General features: G+C 42.8%; 1 protein-coding gene across 6 annotated transcripts in view; it reads left to right on the forward strand.

The window, feature by feature from the left end:
• The window catches only part of LOC126996956 (hemicentin-1-like), a 90,952-nt gene extending 75,457 nt beyond the window's left edge, over positions 1-15,495 (forward strand). For 3 of the 6 annotated variants that reach the window (XM_050857911.1, XM_050857912.1, XM_050857913.1), the window contains 4 exons: positions 4,214-4,347; positions 4,987-5,814; positions 6,450-7,007; positions 15,348-15,495. In XM_050857911.1, coding sequence (XP_050713868.1) covers positions 4,214-4,347; positions 4,987-5,814; positions 6,450-7,004 — 1,517 coding nt within the window. In that variant the 3' untranslated portion in view covers positions 7,005-7,007; positions 15,348-15,495. Of the gene's footprint in view, positions 1-1,105; positions 1,178-4,213; positions 4,348-4,986; positions 5,815-6,449; positions 7,008-15,347 lie in introns of all 6 variants that reach the window. The other 3 variants (XM_050857909.1, XM_050857910.1, XM_050857914.1) reach the window with 2 other exon arrangements.
• Positions 15,496-16,372: the final 877 nt, after the last annotated feature.

Below are 16,372 nucleotides of genomic sequence, written 5' to 3' on the forward strand. Positions count from 1 at the left end.
TTAAAGACTAGAACTGAAGTATTCGTTTGTTTTTCTTTTAATTGTCATTCTCGATTAAAGGAATTCCGGCTCAAAGGAGTTAAGAGAGTAATTACTGATGGTGTAATTTCCGAGCAGTTCATTCACTTCCCATTTTTAATTAACAAGAGGCAAAGTATTTATAGACGAAGGATTTGTAAGTTTGTTTTGTTCTGTAGAACTCGTGGTCAATTTTCAAAGCTAAAAGACATTGTATAGGATTTCCACAGTTTATTTTATTTTTTAGAAAGTTGATAAAAGTAACAAACCAAAACAAAACCGAATAGAAAAGAGGCCAAAAACGCGATGCTCCCGGAAAAAAAAAATGCAGCAGATACCGAAAAAGTAACTGAATTTTGTTATCGAAGCATTTTATTTTTTTGAGAGCGGTTAAAGAAGAAGACCAAAACAAAACTACATAGAAAAATGGCTCAACTCGCTGCTCCCAGAAAGAAAAAAAAATTCAGCAGATACAAAAAAAGTAACTGAATTTTGTCATCGAAGCATTTTAAGATTTTGAGGGCAGTTAAAGAAGACCAAAACAAAACTACATAAAAAAGTGGCCTAAAACTCGCTTCTCCCAGAAAAAATAAATAAAGAATAAAGCAGATGCCATAAAAAGAATCCAAGTTTTGTTATCTAAGCATTTTTTTTTTTGAGGGCGGTTAAAGAAAAGACCAAAACAAAACTACATAAAAAAGTGGCCTAAAACTCGCTTCTCCCAAAAAAAATGAAGAATACAGCAGATGCCATAAAAAGAATCTAAGTTTTGTTCCCGAAGAGTCTATCAAAGAACACTGAATAACCGTTAAAAGACACTGTTACCAAGACCCGCCAACCCTTCACTCCTCCCCGGCTCGATTCTCCCTCACCTCACAACAGTCACTCACCCACACGAGGCCGCTATTCACTCAGGGCTACTCACCTCACTAGTCTAGGGCCAATTGTAATATTAGAGAACCCCTTCACTTAACCTTGCATGCGTATGACTGCCTGACTGCCAGTGTGTGTGTGTGTGTGTGTGTGTGTGTACCTGTCTGTCAGTACCCCTGTGTCACGTCCGCTGTTTGTCCCGTGTCTGTTTTAGTCGTGGTTCAGAGCAAGACAGACAGCAACGAGACCTCCACCACGGGACGGAAACGAAAAAAACCGGGCCAAGGTAGGTCATGTGACGGTACTGGGAGGGCGGGCGGGGGGGGGGGGGGGGGGTTAGAGGGACGGGAGGTAGCGGACGAGGAGATGAAGAAACTGGAGACGAAGGAAGATGGAAGAGGAGGAGGGACCGCAATCATACCCAGCCGGTTCGAAGTTCCCAAATTGCTCCGGGTTGAAACAGGTCCCTAATCCCGACACACAGTTTTCATTCACCCTAATTAAGTAACCTGGAAGACTCAAATTGCGGCATCAGATTGAGTTATTTAGCTTCTATAATTGCTGGGCTGGAGTAGTTCCCTTCAAAACCACTTTAATAACCAACGTGGTCAGAGTACGATATCAAATTGAACCATTAAATATCTAAGTGCTCAATTGGATTCATTATATCTACAAAACACTTACTCGTATTCACCAAGAAGATCCGGTAACTATTTCTTCTTATACTCAGATTCATTATAATTGTCTACAAAAACATTTTCTCTCGTATATTAAAGCCACGATGACCATTCTTTTGTGAACTCGATTGCATTCAAATAAAAACACTTACTCATATTAACTAAGAGGATCTGGTAACTATTTTTTTTTTGTACTCAGATTCATTATAATTGTCTACAAAAACATTTACTCTCATATATTAAAGCCACGATGACCATTCTTTTGTGTACTCAATTGCATTCATATCAACAAAAACATTCACTCCAGTTTATTAAGGGGATCCGATGACATTTCTTTTGTGGACTCAAATTCATTATATCTACAAAAACATATACTTGCATTTGCTAAGAGGATCCGGTGAAAATTCTTTCGTGTACTCAGTTGGATTCATATTAACAAAAGCCTTTACTCAAGTTTACTAAGAGGATCCAATGAGCATTCTTTTGTATACCCAGAATCATTATATCAACAAAAACATTTACTCCCATTCACTAAGAGGTTACAGTCCCCATTCCTCTAATAAATAATACTCCCGCTCATGTCTTGGCTGGGACGTGTGAGCGCTCAAGCCTTGGATGCTCAGGGGCCTTGGCATCTCACACTCTTTGCTATTTAGATAACCAGTGGCCAAGGGGGGAAGCAGTGAAGCAATCAGAGCCTCGTTGTGTCACTCGAGCTGTCAGTTTCACGGGAAGCAGCCAAGACTCTCACGTGCCTCTCTCCCCCCTTCCTTCGCCTCCACGTCCATCTCCTCCTCGTCCTCCTCCTCAGTATTGGGTGTTCTCTTGAGGGTGTCTTGATGCTGTATGTGTGTGTGTACGGTGTAGGTGTTTTAGCATTGGTGTGTTGCACGTGAATGTATATAGTTTGTGTGTGTGTGTGTGTGTGTGTGTGTGTGTGTGTGTGAGAGAGAGAGAGAGAGAGAGAGAGAGATCTTGGCAGGTACACATTTGATACCTGAGCGTGTGTCGTCATGGGCCGTCGTTGTTATTGTCTCCCTCTCTCTTAAATCAATGTTCCGACTCCTCATTAAGGTTTCGAAGCAGTACGAGGCGAGGCTTCAGATGCTTCGAACACCTAAACTTCACCTCACACCTTCCACACACCCACAAAAATCCACATACTCAAAACACCACAAATTACCACACTTTAGAATCCACAAGCAAAACGAATAACCTTGAATGCTGCAAGTTAGCCACGTAAAACTAATCCCTCACTCACTCCACGCACTTGCCCTAATGAATGAAGCAAAATAACCACTAACACATGATAACAAGGCTTTAACATCACCACTACAACCTGAACCCCGAGTACGAGAGATTGCAAGGTCTTTTTCAACGCGCCAGAGGAACATCTTGAACATCTTTTGGGCATTTCTTTGTTTATGCTTCGCTCTGTGTCTCTGTGTGTTGAGCCACCGGACAGGACGCTAGTGGCTCCTTCTGTGTCCCGCCTAGCCGAAGAAAGGGGTTGGCGCGCCCTCTAAGCCGTCTCACAACCCTCCTTCCTTTCCCCAAACCCTCGACTTCATAATCCGGGAGTTTCGTCGCGCATAATCCTCTCTTTAATTTCCCCTTCCACAGGTTATGTTTTGGTCTTAATTTCCCTTATTCATGTTACAGCCTCAGTTATTTCGCTTCCGTCAGGTTGTTGAGCTTTTTTTGGAGCACCACGCATTGTTTCTTCATAAATGTTACCCCCAGCACCACTAAAGCTTCCTCTCACACGCTTCAGCTCCACGCCCCGTCAATGTTCATCTTTTGTTTTCTTTGCCTCCGCGTCCAACTCCTCAGCCCTATGTTCGCGTGCGTGTGTATGTGTGTGTGTGTGTGTGTGTGTTTGAGTGCCAGTGTGTATGTGTGTGTGTGTGTGTGTGGATGTGTCTGTGTCTGTGTTGTCTCGTGTGCTTCCCTGCTCCGTCTTGTCTGTTTTGTCATTTTTTTTGTCTGTTAATTGAATTTTCCTTTTTATTTCAGTTTCCTCTAAGCAAGATTCAGGCTGCAGCTTCTTTTACTCTATATTGTTTTATGTATGCGAGTTTAGCGGCTTTTATCTCGCAGTCAGCAGCAGTGTTTTCAAATCTCTCGCTTCTCTGTCTTCTGATGAAATGTGAAATCTTACGTGTGAATTCAGTTGCATATTTTTATCATATATTTATTAGGAAATTTACGCTTCTTTCTTTGCCAGACATGACTAAGAGTAATGATTCACTTCAGTGTTTCATTAAGCTATTTTAAGGTTTATTTGAAGCTTCGCCAGTGGAAATCGACGGTAACTTTAGCCCGTTCAGGTTGACTCGACGAATAAGCTCCTCCCCCTTCCCACTGGCGACCAATCAGCTGGCTCTCCCAAAGTCTTTCCAGTGAAACGCGTCATTTTAATTTAACTTGGAACCTTCAGATCAGTTATTAGACACGTGAATTGCAACGGAAAACGGAAATTAAGGAGTCATCATTGTTCTCTTATAAAGTATTAAGATAAGGATGAAAAGAGTAAAGTGGAGAGTGGGAGGAAGCTGATTCGTGAAGCACACCTGAACCCGGCTACGGCAACAAGCCCCCGCCCTCACGCCTCTTCTTCTCCACCCTGTTGGCCTCGGTCTTAGATCCTGAAGGCAGTAAGCCGCCCCCCACTGGACACAAGGATAACGGGGTTCCCTCTTCACCCGACGATGACGCTAACAAACAGACCTTCTACGAGAACTTACCCTTCCACGGGATGCAGCCGCCGCCCAACAAGGTAAGACACACCTGTCCACCCCCACACTTTACCTGTCCACCGTCACCCCCTCCCCCCCTCCCAGACTCATTCACTCGCCTGCTTGCTTATAAAGTGTGGTTGTTTTGTAATGATTGTTGTGTAATGTTCCTTGATTAATATCTTGTAATTATAGTTGTTTTTGTTTGTTTTGAAATCTGGGCGTTGTCTGTGTGTGTGTGTGTGAGAGAGAGAGAGAGAGAGAGAGAGAGAGCACAGCCTCGCCCATGTAGCATACAGTCCCGTGCATGAGTGTTGAGTGTTTCAGTGTCGCATTGACCGGCCGCTGAGCTTCCTTGCTTTATTTGTCCCTTTGTTCCTTTGTGTTGCGGGCGGCGGCGAGCCACAGCATCCACTAGCGTGGGTTTGTTGACCAGCGTTGAGGCTTCCTTGCTCTAATGCCAAAACGCCGCCAATTATTCATTAAAACATTCCCGCGGCGCCTTTGTGAGGGACTGGCCCGGGGCGTCGAGGCTTGTCCCGGACAGTCCAGTCCCTCGTCAATCAAAGACGAGTTTTTTCTGCTACTCACGCTGGGCCCAGCGAGGCGTACTGTGGCTCGCCGCCGCCGCTGTGTTGTGGTGTGGTTGTGACGGGGTGGTGTGTGTTGTGTGGCCACAGGACGCCCAGGACGCCACAGGCACCGCCGGCACCGCCCTTGGCAGCCGCCCGCCCAGCCAGCTGAGCCAGCAGGCCTCCTCGGGCTACGGCTCAACCCGCAGCAGGAAAGATGACGTCACACACAGCCAGCCCAAGGCGGAGGACAGCTCAAAGGTGACCGGGGGGCAGGGCAGCAGCCCCCGGGGGGACGCCTCCAGCACGGGCGTGCGCCGCCAAAACTCTGAGTCGTACGGGTCCATGAGGAGCACGACGGGGCGGCCAAAGGGGCCACTGGCCAGGACGGCGGCCTACCTGTCCATGCGTCTGCCCGGCGCCAAGAAGCGGGCCAGGGCCAAGGCTGACGAGGACAGTCACCAGATGATCGAGGCTCAGCCCGCGGCCAGAGCCGTGCCCAATCGAGCGGGTCAGGGCCCAGGCCAGACCCAGCAGCCAAGTGTACTGCCGCAGACCACACAGTTCACCTCGGAGACTCGACACACCGTCACCTCGCGGCCAGACCTCAACACCGTCACCGTGGAGGCCAGTCAGACCTCGCGGCTGACGGTGCTGCCGCCGCCCCACGCCGCGGAGGCCAACAACAACTCCATATACTATGACGGCGGCCCCCGCCACGCCGCGCCCCACGGCGCCGCCCCCGAGTACTCCTCCGACCCGCGGGTCTACGACCCCTCGGCCGGCGGCTTGCCCGTGCCGGCGCCGCGGAACGGGACCGGCGGCCGCCCGCGGCACACCTACCAGAACCTGCCCCCGCCCGTGGCCGGCGCTCAGGGCGGCGCGGGCCTGCAGCAGGCGTCCCCGCACCCCCCGCCCCAGCCTGTAGTGTGTGAGGTGTGTTGTGCTCTGCTTCTTTTGTTTAGTTCCCGTGGTAAATGACTGTCACCGCTGTCCCAGTCACTCCCTCCCCCTAGCCTCCCCCTCCCTGTAGGGTACAGGCTGTAGGCCAGGCCACCCCCACCACCCTCCTCCCCCCCCTCCCTCTCAGCAATGCCTTGCCTTGCCATCAGATAAACCAATGCATTCAGACTTTGCCTTGATGGTCATTTTCCATGAACATTTTTAACAATATCTCAGTTTTTTTTTTTTTTTTTAACTTACGTCTAATTATCTTTTTATCTCTTTTTTTCGCTTTTCCTCTTTCGCCTCCTGGCACGCAGAGCACCGGCATCTATGTTGCCACCGTGCTCGTGTACGTGCCGCGTGAGTCCCTCGCAGGTTTTTGTAACACTGCAGCCCATCTTGATCTCTTGCTTATCTTTAATCTGTGTCACTTTTGAAGTAGCTTGAAATTATTGTTGATACACGACGATATACAATAATTATGTGTGCTTCTACTAGTGTTGTTGTTGTTGTAGTTGTTGTAGATTTGTGTTTAGTTCACTGATTAATAACTCGTGAGTGTGAGAGTGTTGTGAGCGGCGTGACTAACACACTAATCCTTGGCGTGTGTTGTGCTCTGTTTGCAGAACCGAAAGACAGGCAGCTACGGATCAGCTCAGAATCCTACGCCTAGCTCCTCCTCCTCTTCCTCCTCCCCCTCCTCCAGCCAGTACCCGTCCCAGTACCCCTCCCAGTACCCGCCTCAGTACCAAAGAAACCCCTCCCTCTACAAGCAGTACCCGTCATCCACCTCGCTGAAGGAGACTCATCCTCCGGCGCCGTACACAAAGTCATCCTCTCGCCAGTCATTCTCGTCCTCCACGTATCCTCATAGACCGGAGAGCCAATCACATCCTGCCACGTCATCATACCCAACCAGCACCAGCCATTCACACAGCGCCACGTCATACCCCAACACCCAATCACACACCTCCACGTCATACCCCAACACCCAATCGCATCCATACCCTCAGCCTGTCAATAGCCAATCACACATGCCCAAATACCCGCCTGGCGTCGTGTATGCGGATCTCGCTGTGTCTCGTAATGGTCAGCCAAACCACTACAGACGAGACTTGAACACTGAGTACGCCATCCTACAGTTTAATGGGCCTGTTGTGGGCCAAGAAATCGACGTCTGAAAGGTTTGTATGGATTTGGTGCTGCGGTGTTCTTCAAGAGGGATTTCTGGGTCCTTTCTTGTTTTGTTTTTGTTGTCTCCGTTTTCTTTACGAGTGAGTTGATTTCTTCCTGGTCTATCCATCCCATTCTCTCTCTTTTTCCCTTCCCTGTGCAGAGTTCTCAAGACATATTACTGAGTTTTACATTGTTTTGCTTTATTTTCTTTCTGTATACTTTTCTCCGTTTTCTTTACGAGTGAGTTGGTTTCTTCCTGGTCTATCCATCCCATTCTCTCTCTTTTTCCCTTCCCTGTGCAGAGTTCTCAAGACATATTACTGAGCTTTACATTGTTTTGCTTTATTTTCTTTCTGTATACTTTTCTCCGTCTTCTTTACGAGTGAGTTGGTTTCTTCCTGGTCTATCCATCCCATTCTCTCTCTTTCCCTTTCCTGTGCAGAGTTCTCAAGACATATTACTGAGCTTTACATTGTTTTGCTTTATTTTCTTTCTGTATACTTTTCTCCGTTTTCTTTACGAGTGAGTTGGTTTCTTCCTGGTCTATCCATCCCATTCTCTCTCTTTTTCCCTTCCCTGTGCAGAGTTCTCAAGACATATTACTGAGCTTGGTTTCTTCCTGGTCTATCCATCCCATTCTCTCCTTTCCCTTCCTTTCTTGTTCTCAAGAGACATTACTAGCTTTGTTGGTTTCTTCCTGGTCTATCCATCCCATTCTCTCTCTTTTTCCCTTCCCTGTGCAGAGTTCTCAAGACATTATTGAGTTTTACATTGTTTTGCTTTATCTTCTCTCTGTAAACTTCTCCTTTTATTCATGTTTCTTATTCAATTCCCTCCGTTCTTGTAAGTTCTTCTCTCTCCATCCCATTTTCTCTCTCTCCCTTTCCTTTACAGAGCTTTCAAGGCATATTTCTGAGTCCCACCTTCTGCTACGTTCTCTTCTCTCGGTAAATTCTTTCTCTTATTCATTTTTCGCATTTATTTCTCATCCGTCTCATACTCTCCATTTCTGTGCAGAGTTTTCAGGGTATATTTTATCTTTTCTACCTTGTTTTACTTCCTCTATTCTTTCTGTATACTTCTTATTTTATTCACTTGTCGCTTTTATTTCCCTTCGTTTCTATCTTTTTTTTTCTTTCTTCTCCGTGATCTCGTTTCTTACCTCCCTCCCTTTTTCCCTTTATTCCCTTTGCACCCACTCCCTCTTACCTTCCTTCCCCCTTCCTCCCTTTCCTCAATTTATCTTCCTTTCAAAGCACAGGGCGTGGCTCGTAAGAAGTTAAGTAAAGAAAAATATACAGAGATGATTTTATGGATGGTTTCATATTTGTTCAGGGTTGTTGTTTTTTTTTTCTCTCTCTTTCGTGTTCGTTATTTCGGCAGGTTTAGCTCGAGAGGAAAGTCGGAGTTTATTCGCTTTTATCGTTAATTGTTATCATCAGCGAAACTTTCCTCCATCTCAACTCTCCGTAATTAGGGTTTGAAGGGGAGGGTCTTGTGTTTGTGTTAGCCTTCCCTTCATTTGCCCTTCGTTTTCCCTTCCTTATCCCTTCCCCGTCCCTCTAAGTTGGTCTGTCCCCTCACGCATACCCTCTTTACCTTCCCCTCTTTCATCCTTATATAAAGAATCTGTTTGTATTTATCTATGTTTTTATTTTCTTTCTATGATAGTTTCCTCTTCACTCTCATTTTCCTCCATTTTCACGACAGAATCACGAACTCTATTTATCTGTCTGTTTTTTCTTCCTATGATAACTTCCTCTTCACTCTCATTTTCCTCCATTTTCACGACAGAATCACGAACTCTATTTATCTGTCTGTTTTTCTTCCTATGATAACTTCCTCTTCACTCTCCTTTCCCTCTATTTTCACGACAGAATCACGAACTTTATTTATCTGTCTGTTTTTTCTTCCTATGATAGTTTCCTCTTCACTCTCCTTTTCCTTCATTTTCACGACAGAATCACGAACTCTATTTATCTGTCTGTTTTTCTTCCTATGATAACTTCCTCTTCACTCTCATTTTCCTCTATTTTCACGACAGAATCACGAACTGTATTTATCTGTCTGTTTTTTCTTCCTATGATAGTTTCCTCTTCACTCTCATTTTCCTCCATTTTCACGACAGAATCACGAACTGTATTTATGTCTGTTTTTTCTTCCTATGATAACTTCCTCTTCACTCTCATTTTCCTCCATTTTCACGACAGAATCACGAACTGTATTTATGTCTGTTTTTTCTTCCTATGATAACTTCCTCTTCACTCTCATTTTCCTCCATTTTCACGACAGAATCACGAACTGTATTTATGTCTGTTTTTTCTTCCTATGATAACTTCCTCTTCACTCTCATTTTCCTCCATTTTCACGACAGAATCACGAACTGTATTTATCTATCTATCCATTTGTCTGCCCCATTCTCTATTAATAATTTCCTCTTCCCTCGCCTTTTCTCTCCTATATTCACTTCCCCCATTCTCTTTGTTTTATTTTCTATCAACATTTATCTATCTATCTGTCTCTCCCATTCTCCCTATTCATAATTTTCTCTTCCCTCGCCTTTTCTCTCCGATTTTCACTCTCCCCCTTTTCTGTTTTCAATTATGCCCCCCTCTCTCTCTTTTTCTCTCTCTCTCTTACTCACTTTACCCTCCCTTTCCCTCCACACACACCCTGTTTTCGCTCTCTCTCCCTCTCTCTCCATTCCCCTCCCTCTCCATCCCCCTCCCTCCCTCCCTCTCTCTCCCTCCCTCCCTCGCACCTGACACCATATATCACATCGCTTTGAATGTCACTTACGCTCCGCCTTCTCTTTCCCCTTGTAACTGTATTAGCATATTGATTTACCAACGTCAGGTAGAGTCAGGCCTTCAACAGGGGGAGGGTTCGAACCATGGGAGGCTTGATAACACCACAGGTCACCCCGCCGCCACGCCCCGGCCTTCCTCCTCCTCCTCCTCCTCCTCCTCTTCTCCCTTCCTCCCCCTCCCCGGCCACGCCCTCGGTAATATTATAGAAGCCCTCGAATATAAAGTGTAATTGGGTTTGCCCGAAGTGCCATCCATCTTCTGTTGCTCGCTCGTGGAATGTTCGTTCACGCGTGTTGGATGCAGTTAGGTTTGACTCCTCGTTGGTGTTAGGGGGGGAGAGAGAGAGAGAGAGAGAGAGAGAGAGAGAGAGTAATCGTTGTTATTTTCTAGTTTTTTCTTTCTTTTAGTTTTTTTTTTTTATTAAACTACAGAAAAGAGGTTAAAATGTTTAGATATGTGACTCTTCTTATCCATTGATTTTGTTTAGCTTTTATATGTCAGAAAAAAGGAAATATATGCAGGTTCTTGGTTATTTCTCTATTAAATTCTTGGTAATTCAGCCGTTTTTAAATCTTGAACGAAATGGAATAAATTGATTTTCTTTGTTATGATTAAATTCTTAGTAATGTTAGGTATCAGAAAGACAGCAATATAGATTAGGTTCTAAGGTATTTCTTTTTCTGCTTTATACTCTGGTTATTTCTCTATTAAGTGCTTGGTAATTCAGCCGTTTTTAAATCTTGAACGAATTGTAATAAGTTGATTTTCTTTGTTTTGGTTAAATTCTTAGTAATGTTAGGTATCAGAAAGACAGCAATATGGATTAGGTTCTAAGGTATTTCTTTTTCTACTTTATACTCTGGTTATTTCTCTATTAAGTTCTTGGTAATTCACCCGTTTTTAAATCTTGAACGAATTGTAATAAGTTGATTTTCTTTGTTATGATTAAATTCTTACTAATGTTAGGTATGAGAAAGAAAGCAATATGGATTAGGTTTTAAGGTATTTCTTTGTCTACTTTATACTCTGGTGATCTTTTGTACTATTTGAAATCTTAACGAAACGAGCGTATTCGAAAAACATTTAGGTCTTTCTCTTCAACGTTAATGGTATACTTGTTCTTAGCTAGTCTGCCCTACCTCCGCGAAGCTTCATAACCCTTTCTCTTCTTCCTTCTTCGTCCCCTTCTTCGTCCTCCTCCTCCTCCTCCTCCTCCTCCTCTTACCTGACACGTGTCTCATAAACTTCTCTCGTCTTTCTTCCTCATATTCAGTTTTCTTTCGTTTTACTTTTTTTGTCCTCCTCCTCCTCCTCCTCCTCCTGTGCCTTACAAACCTTTCTTGTCTTACCTCCTCATGCACATTTTCTCTCGTTTGACTCCTCCTCCCTCCTCCTCCTCCTCCTCCTCCTCCTTGCTTTCAGGTGATAATTATGTTTCCAAAGTGTCCCTTCAGAATTTTCCTTTTTTTCTCTCTTTTTTTCCCTCGTGCTATTTTCAAGAAGACTTTTTTTTTCTTTTTTTTTTTACTTCGTCTTGAATTTCGTCGTATTTCCGTTCATTTCCCGTTTTCCTATAATATCTTCCTACCTGTTAATGGGATATTTTTCACCTACTGTTGCCATTATCTTAACTTATTATTGTTGTATCATTAGTTTCGCCGATTTTTGTTATTTTAATCATCTATTTCTGTCATTATTCTCATTTGTTTTCATATTCTTTTCTTCTTTGTCTATCTCGTTACCTATTTTTCACTCTATTTCGTTGCCTATTTTTCACTCTATTTCGTTAACTATTTTTCACTCTATTTCGTTACCTATTTTTCACTCTATTTCGTTACCTATTTTTCACTCTATTTCGTTACCTATTTTTCACTCACTGTCTATTTCGTTACCTATTTTTCACTATTTCGTTACCTATTTTTCACTCACTGTCTATTTCGTTACCTATTTTTCACTATTTCGTTACCTATTTTTCACTCACTGTCTATTTCGTTACCTATTTTTCACTATTTCGTTACCTGTTTTTCACTCACTGTCTATTTCGTTACCTATTTTTCACTATTTCGTTACCTATTTTTCACTCTATTTCGTTACCTATTTTTCACTCTATTTCGTTACCTATTTTTCACTCACTGTCTATTTCGTTACCTATTTTTCACTCACTGTCTATTTCGTTACCTATTTTTCACTCTATTTCGTTACCTATTTTTCACTCACTGTCTATTTCGTTACCTATTTTTCACTCTATTTCGTTACCTATTTTTCACTCTATTTCGTTACCTATTTTTCACTCACTGTCTATTTCGTTACCTATTTTTCACTCACTGTCTATTTCGTTACCTATTTTTCACTCACTGTCTATTTCGTTACCTATTTTTCACTCACTGTCTATCTCGTTACCTATTTTTCACTCACTGTCTATCTCGTTACCTATTTTTCACTCTGTCTATCTCGTTACCTATTTTTCACTCACTGTCTATCTCGTTACCTATTTTTCACTCACTGTCTATTTCGTTACCTATTTTTCACTCACTGTCTATTTCGTTACCTATTTTTCACTCACTGTCTATCTCGTTACCTATTTTTCACTCACTGTCTATCTCGTTACCTATTTTTCACTCACTGTCTATTTCGTTACCTATTTTTCACTCACTGTCTATCTCGTTACCTATTTTTCACTCACTGTCTATTTCGTTACCTATTTTTCACTCACTGTCTATTTCGTTACCTATTTTTCACTCACTGTCTATTTCGTTACCTATTTTTCACTCACTGTCTATTTCGTTACCTATTTTTCACTCTATGTCTATCTCGTTACCTATTTTCATTTTATTTTCCGTATTTTTTGTCATTACTTTCAACTTTTATCGTGCTTTCTCCCATTTATTTTGATTACTTCTATTTCCACCTGATATCAACATTTATCGTCACCTATTATCTTTATTATTTTCATCCATCGTCGTTGTTTTACCTATGAGTCATTATTTTCACTTATGGTATTAATTTACCTATTTTTATCATTACTTACCCATACCTCTCATTATTTCCACCTGTTGTCATTAATTCTACTTATTAGTCATTATTATTATTAACTAACTACCTCTATTCTCATCAGTTATTAACTTCTTCACTTATTGTCCTCATTATTTCACATATTATTTTCCTCATTTTCCTTCACTTCTTACTCTCCTCAATTTCATTCATCTATCATTTTCCTCATTTTCCTTCACTTATTATTCTCCTCAGTTTCATTCATCTATCATTTTCCTCATTTTCCTTCACTTATTATTCTCCTCAGTTTCATTCATCTATCATTTTCCTCATTTTCCTTCACTTCTTACTCTCCTCAATTTCATTCATCTATCATTTTCCTCATTTTCCTTCACTTATTATTATTCTCAATTTCATTCATCTATCATTTTCCTCATTTTCCTTCACTTATTATTCTCCTCAGTTTCATTCATCTATCATTTTCCTCATTTTCCTTCACTTCTTACTCTCCTCAGTTTCATTCATCTATCATTTTCCTCATTTTCCTTCACTTCTTACTCTCCTCAGTTTCATTCATCTATCATTTTCCTCATTTTCCTTCACTTCTTACTCTCCTCAGTTTCATTCATCTATCATTTTCCTCATTTTCCTTCACTTATTATTCTCCTCAGTTTCATTCATCTATCATTTTCCTCATTTTCCTTCACTTATTATTCTCCTCAATTTCATTCATCTATCATTTTCCTCATTTTCCTTCACTTATTATTCTCCTCAATTTCATTCATCTATCATTTTCCTCATTTTCCTTCACTTATTATTCTCCTCAATTTCATTCATCTATCATTTTCCTCATTTTCCTTCACTTATTATTCTCCTCAATTTCATTCATCTATCATTTTCCTCATTTTCCTTCACTTATTATTCTCCTCAATTTCATTCATCTATCATTTTCCTCATTTTCCTTCACTTATTATTCTCCTCAGTTTCATTCACCTATTACTGTCCCCATTTTCATCTATCATCGTCATTGCTTTCACCTTTTGTCTTTATTATTTTCACTTATTGTCCTTATTTCACGTGTTTTTATTACTATTTTCCTCAATTATTCCCCCTAACGCAGCGCGGCGCCACGTTATGGAGCCGCTGTGTTCTCACGAGTGATGGACAAAATCAATTAATCCATCAAATTAATCAATCAGTCTATTAATCAGCCATTATTTCCTCTCATCCCTTATTCCCCCTCCCCCCTTTGCCCCCCTTAACCCCCTCTTCCTCCCTTTGTGGACCCCCTTCACTCCCCTTCTCCTCTACCCATTCTCCTCCCCTCTTCCCCCTTTCCTCCTCTCCCATTCACCCCCATTAACCCCCTTCTCCCCATCCCCCACCTCCTTCCCCATTACCTCCAGTACCCCTTCCTTCTTCCCCCTTCACTCCCCTTATCCTCTACCCCTTCTCCTCCCATCTTCCCTCTTTCCCATTCCCCCCTTCTCCTCTCCCCTTCCCTCCCCTCCCCCCTCCCCCCTTCGTCAATCCTCAGTCCATAAATGTCGTTCACAATTTATGGCCGTCCAAACATTTATATTTTCTTCATTCTCGTCAACTCTTTTTTTTTTTTTTACCTAACTGTTGATGAGCAGAAAGGGATGGAATGTTCACTCTCTATCTGTCTGTCTGTCAATCTCTCTATTAAACTCTTCTCCCTACTGCCCAACTATTTTTCTCTACATTTTTTCTTTCTTTTTTTTTGTTCTTTGTTTTTGCCCTTGAGTTGCTTCCTTCACGGTAAAAAAAAAAGGACTCCTCCACTTGCATCTTCTTCAATCCTCTACTTTTACACTTCAACATCATCCTTTCTCTGCCTTGCTCCTTCTTCTCAAACCACTACCTTCAACCCTTCATCTTCCTTTCTCCCTTTGTCTATTGCGTCTCATCTCCTTCAAGTCTCTTCCATCACCCTTCCCTGTCTTCCTTTCTTTTTCTATTATCATTTCTCTGTCTGTTGCTTCTTCTCAATCCATTACCTTCAACCTTTCATCTTCCTTTCTCCTCTTTTCTATTGCTTCTCATCTCCTTCAAATCTCTTCTATGAACCTTCCCTGTCTTCCTTTTGTTCTCTATAAGTCGTTTCTTCTACAAGTTTACGCACCTTTTCTTGTCCTACTCATTATTCTTTACCTCTGGCCTACCGCTCCACTCCACTCAAAGTCTTTACCTGCTCCTGAATCTTCCTTGCTATCACCTTTCCCTGTCTTTCTTTCCTCCTCTTGAACTTCCAATCCAACATTCCACGCCACACATCTTCAAGTCTTTACCTGCACCTCAGTTGTCCCCTTTCTCCTTTACGTTCAAAGCCAACAGACTCGTAACTCTTAAGTCATTCCCCAGTCTCCTTTACCTTCAACGTCCCCTTTTTCTCCCCATTGTACACTATTTGGGTCTCCTACAAGCCCCTGTATTCACCTCGCCGTCTGTTTCATCCTCTTTACCCCACAAAACCCTTTCGTGTCTTCTAAAAACTTTGTCTCATCTTTTGTCTTTCTCCCGCAGCCCTTCCTGACCAGCTTGGGCGGAGGGGACATGGAGTACGCTGACGTTGACTACTCCACCTATAACTACGGCCCCATCCCCTACAAGGCAGCCTCCGTCTCCAAGGCAGAGGAGAAGAAGGCCGAGCAGGAGGCCGAGATGAAGGGCGTGCCAGTCCGCCCTCCGAGGAAGAAGCAGTGAGCAGGAGGATCGGACCAGCAGGAAGAGGAGCGAGTGAGCGAGAGAGGATCACGTGCAAAGCCGCAGGAGGATTGTGAGGAAGAGATAACGGCCGTAAAGAAGGAAATGGAGGAAAAGAAACTGAGGAAAGAACACTATTTTTTTGGAGCCGAGTTGAAACACGAGCGGTAAAAGTTCCTGGAAATGAACACCTGTGGGAGAGCGGGACGGGATACGAGGCGCAGGAATGACGAGGAAGAGAGAGAGAGAGAGAAAAGGCAGTCAAGAATGAATGGGACGCCGAAAAGAAGAGGAGGAATGGAAAGATAACACAAGAGGAGAAAAAGAGATAGAAGAATGATTAGTACATAAAGAGACGTTAAGAGCGAAAGATGAAGTTAGAATTCTGGTTACCGGATTCAATACCAACACGGAAAGAGAGAAAAGAAAGAAAGATGAAGTTAGAATACAGGTTATCGGATTCAATACCAACACGAAAAGAGAGAAAAGAAAGAAAAATGAAGTTAGAATGCAGGTTATCGGTCTCAATACCAACACGAAAAGAGAGAAAAGAAAGAGGAGAAGGATCAATACATAAAGAAACGTTGAGTTGAAGATAAGCTAAAAAATACAGGTTACTAGAATCAATACCAACACGGAAGCCGATAGAAAGATGTTGAATGCAAAGATAAGCTGAAGAATGAAGGTTTATGGATTCAAATACCTCCAGGAAAGCCGAAGAAACAAACGCTAGAGAGAGAGCAAGGTTATAGAATCAGATACCAACATGAAAGCCGACAGGAAGAAATAAATACCAGAGAAACCGAAGACTGAAGCTGAATCCCCTCCTGCGAAGTGCCGTGACG

The sequence above is a fragment of the Eriocheir sinensis genome, chromosome 11 (genome assembly GCF_024679095.1).
Source record: "Eriocheir sinensis breed Jianghai 21 chromosome 11, ASM2467909v1, whole genome shotgun sequence".
NCBI lineage: Eukaryota > Metazoa > Arthropoda > Malacostraca > Decapoda > Varunidae > Eriocheir > Eriocheir sinensis.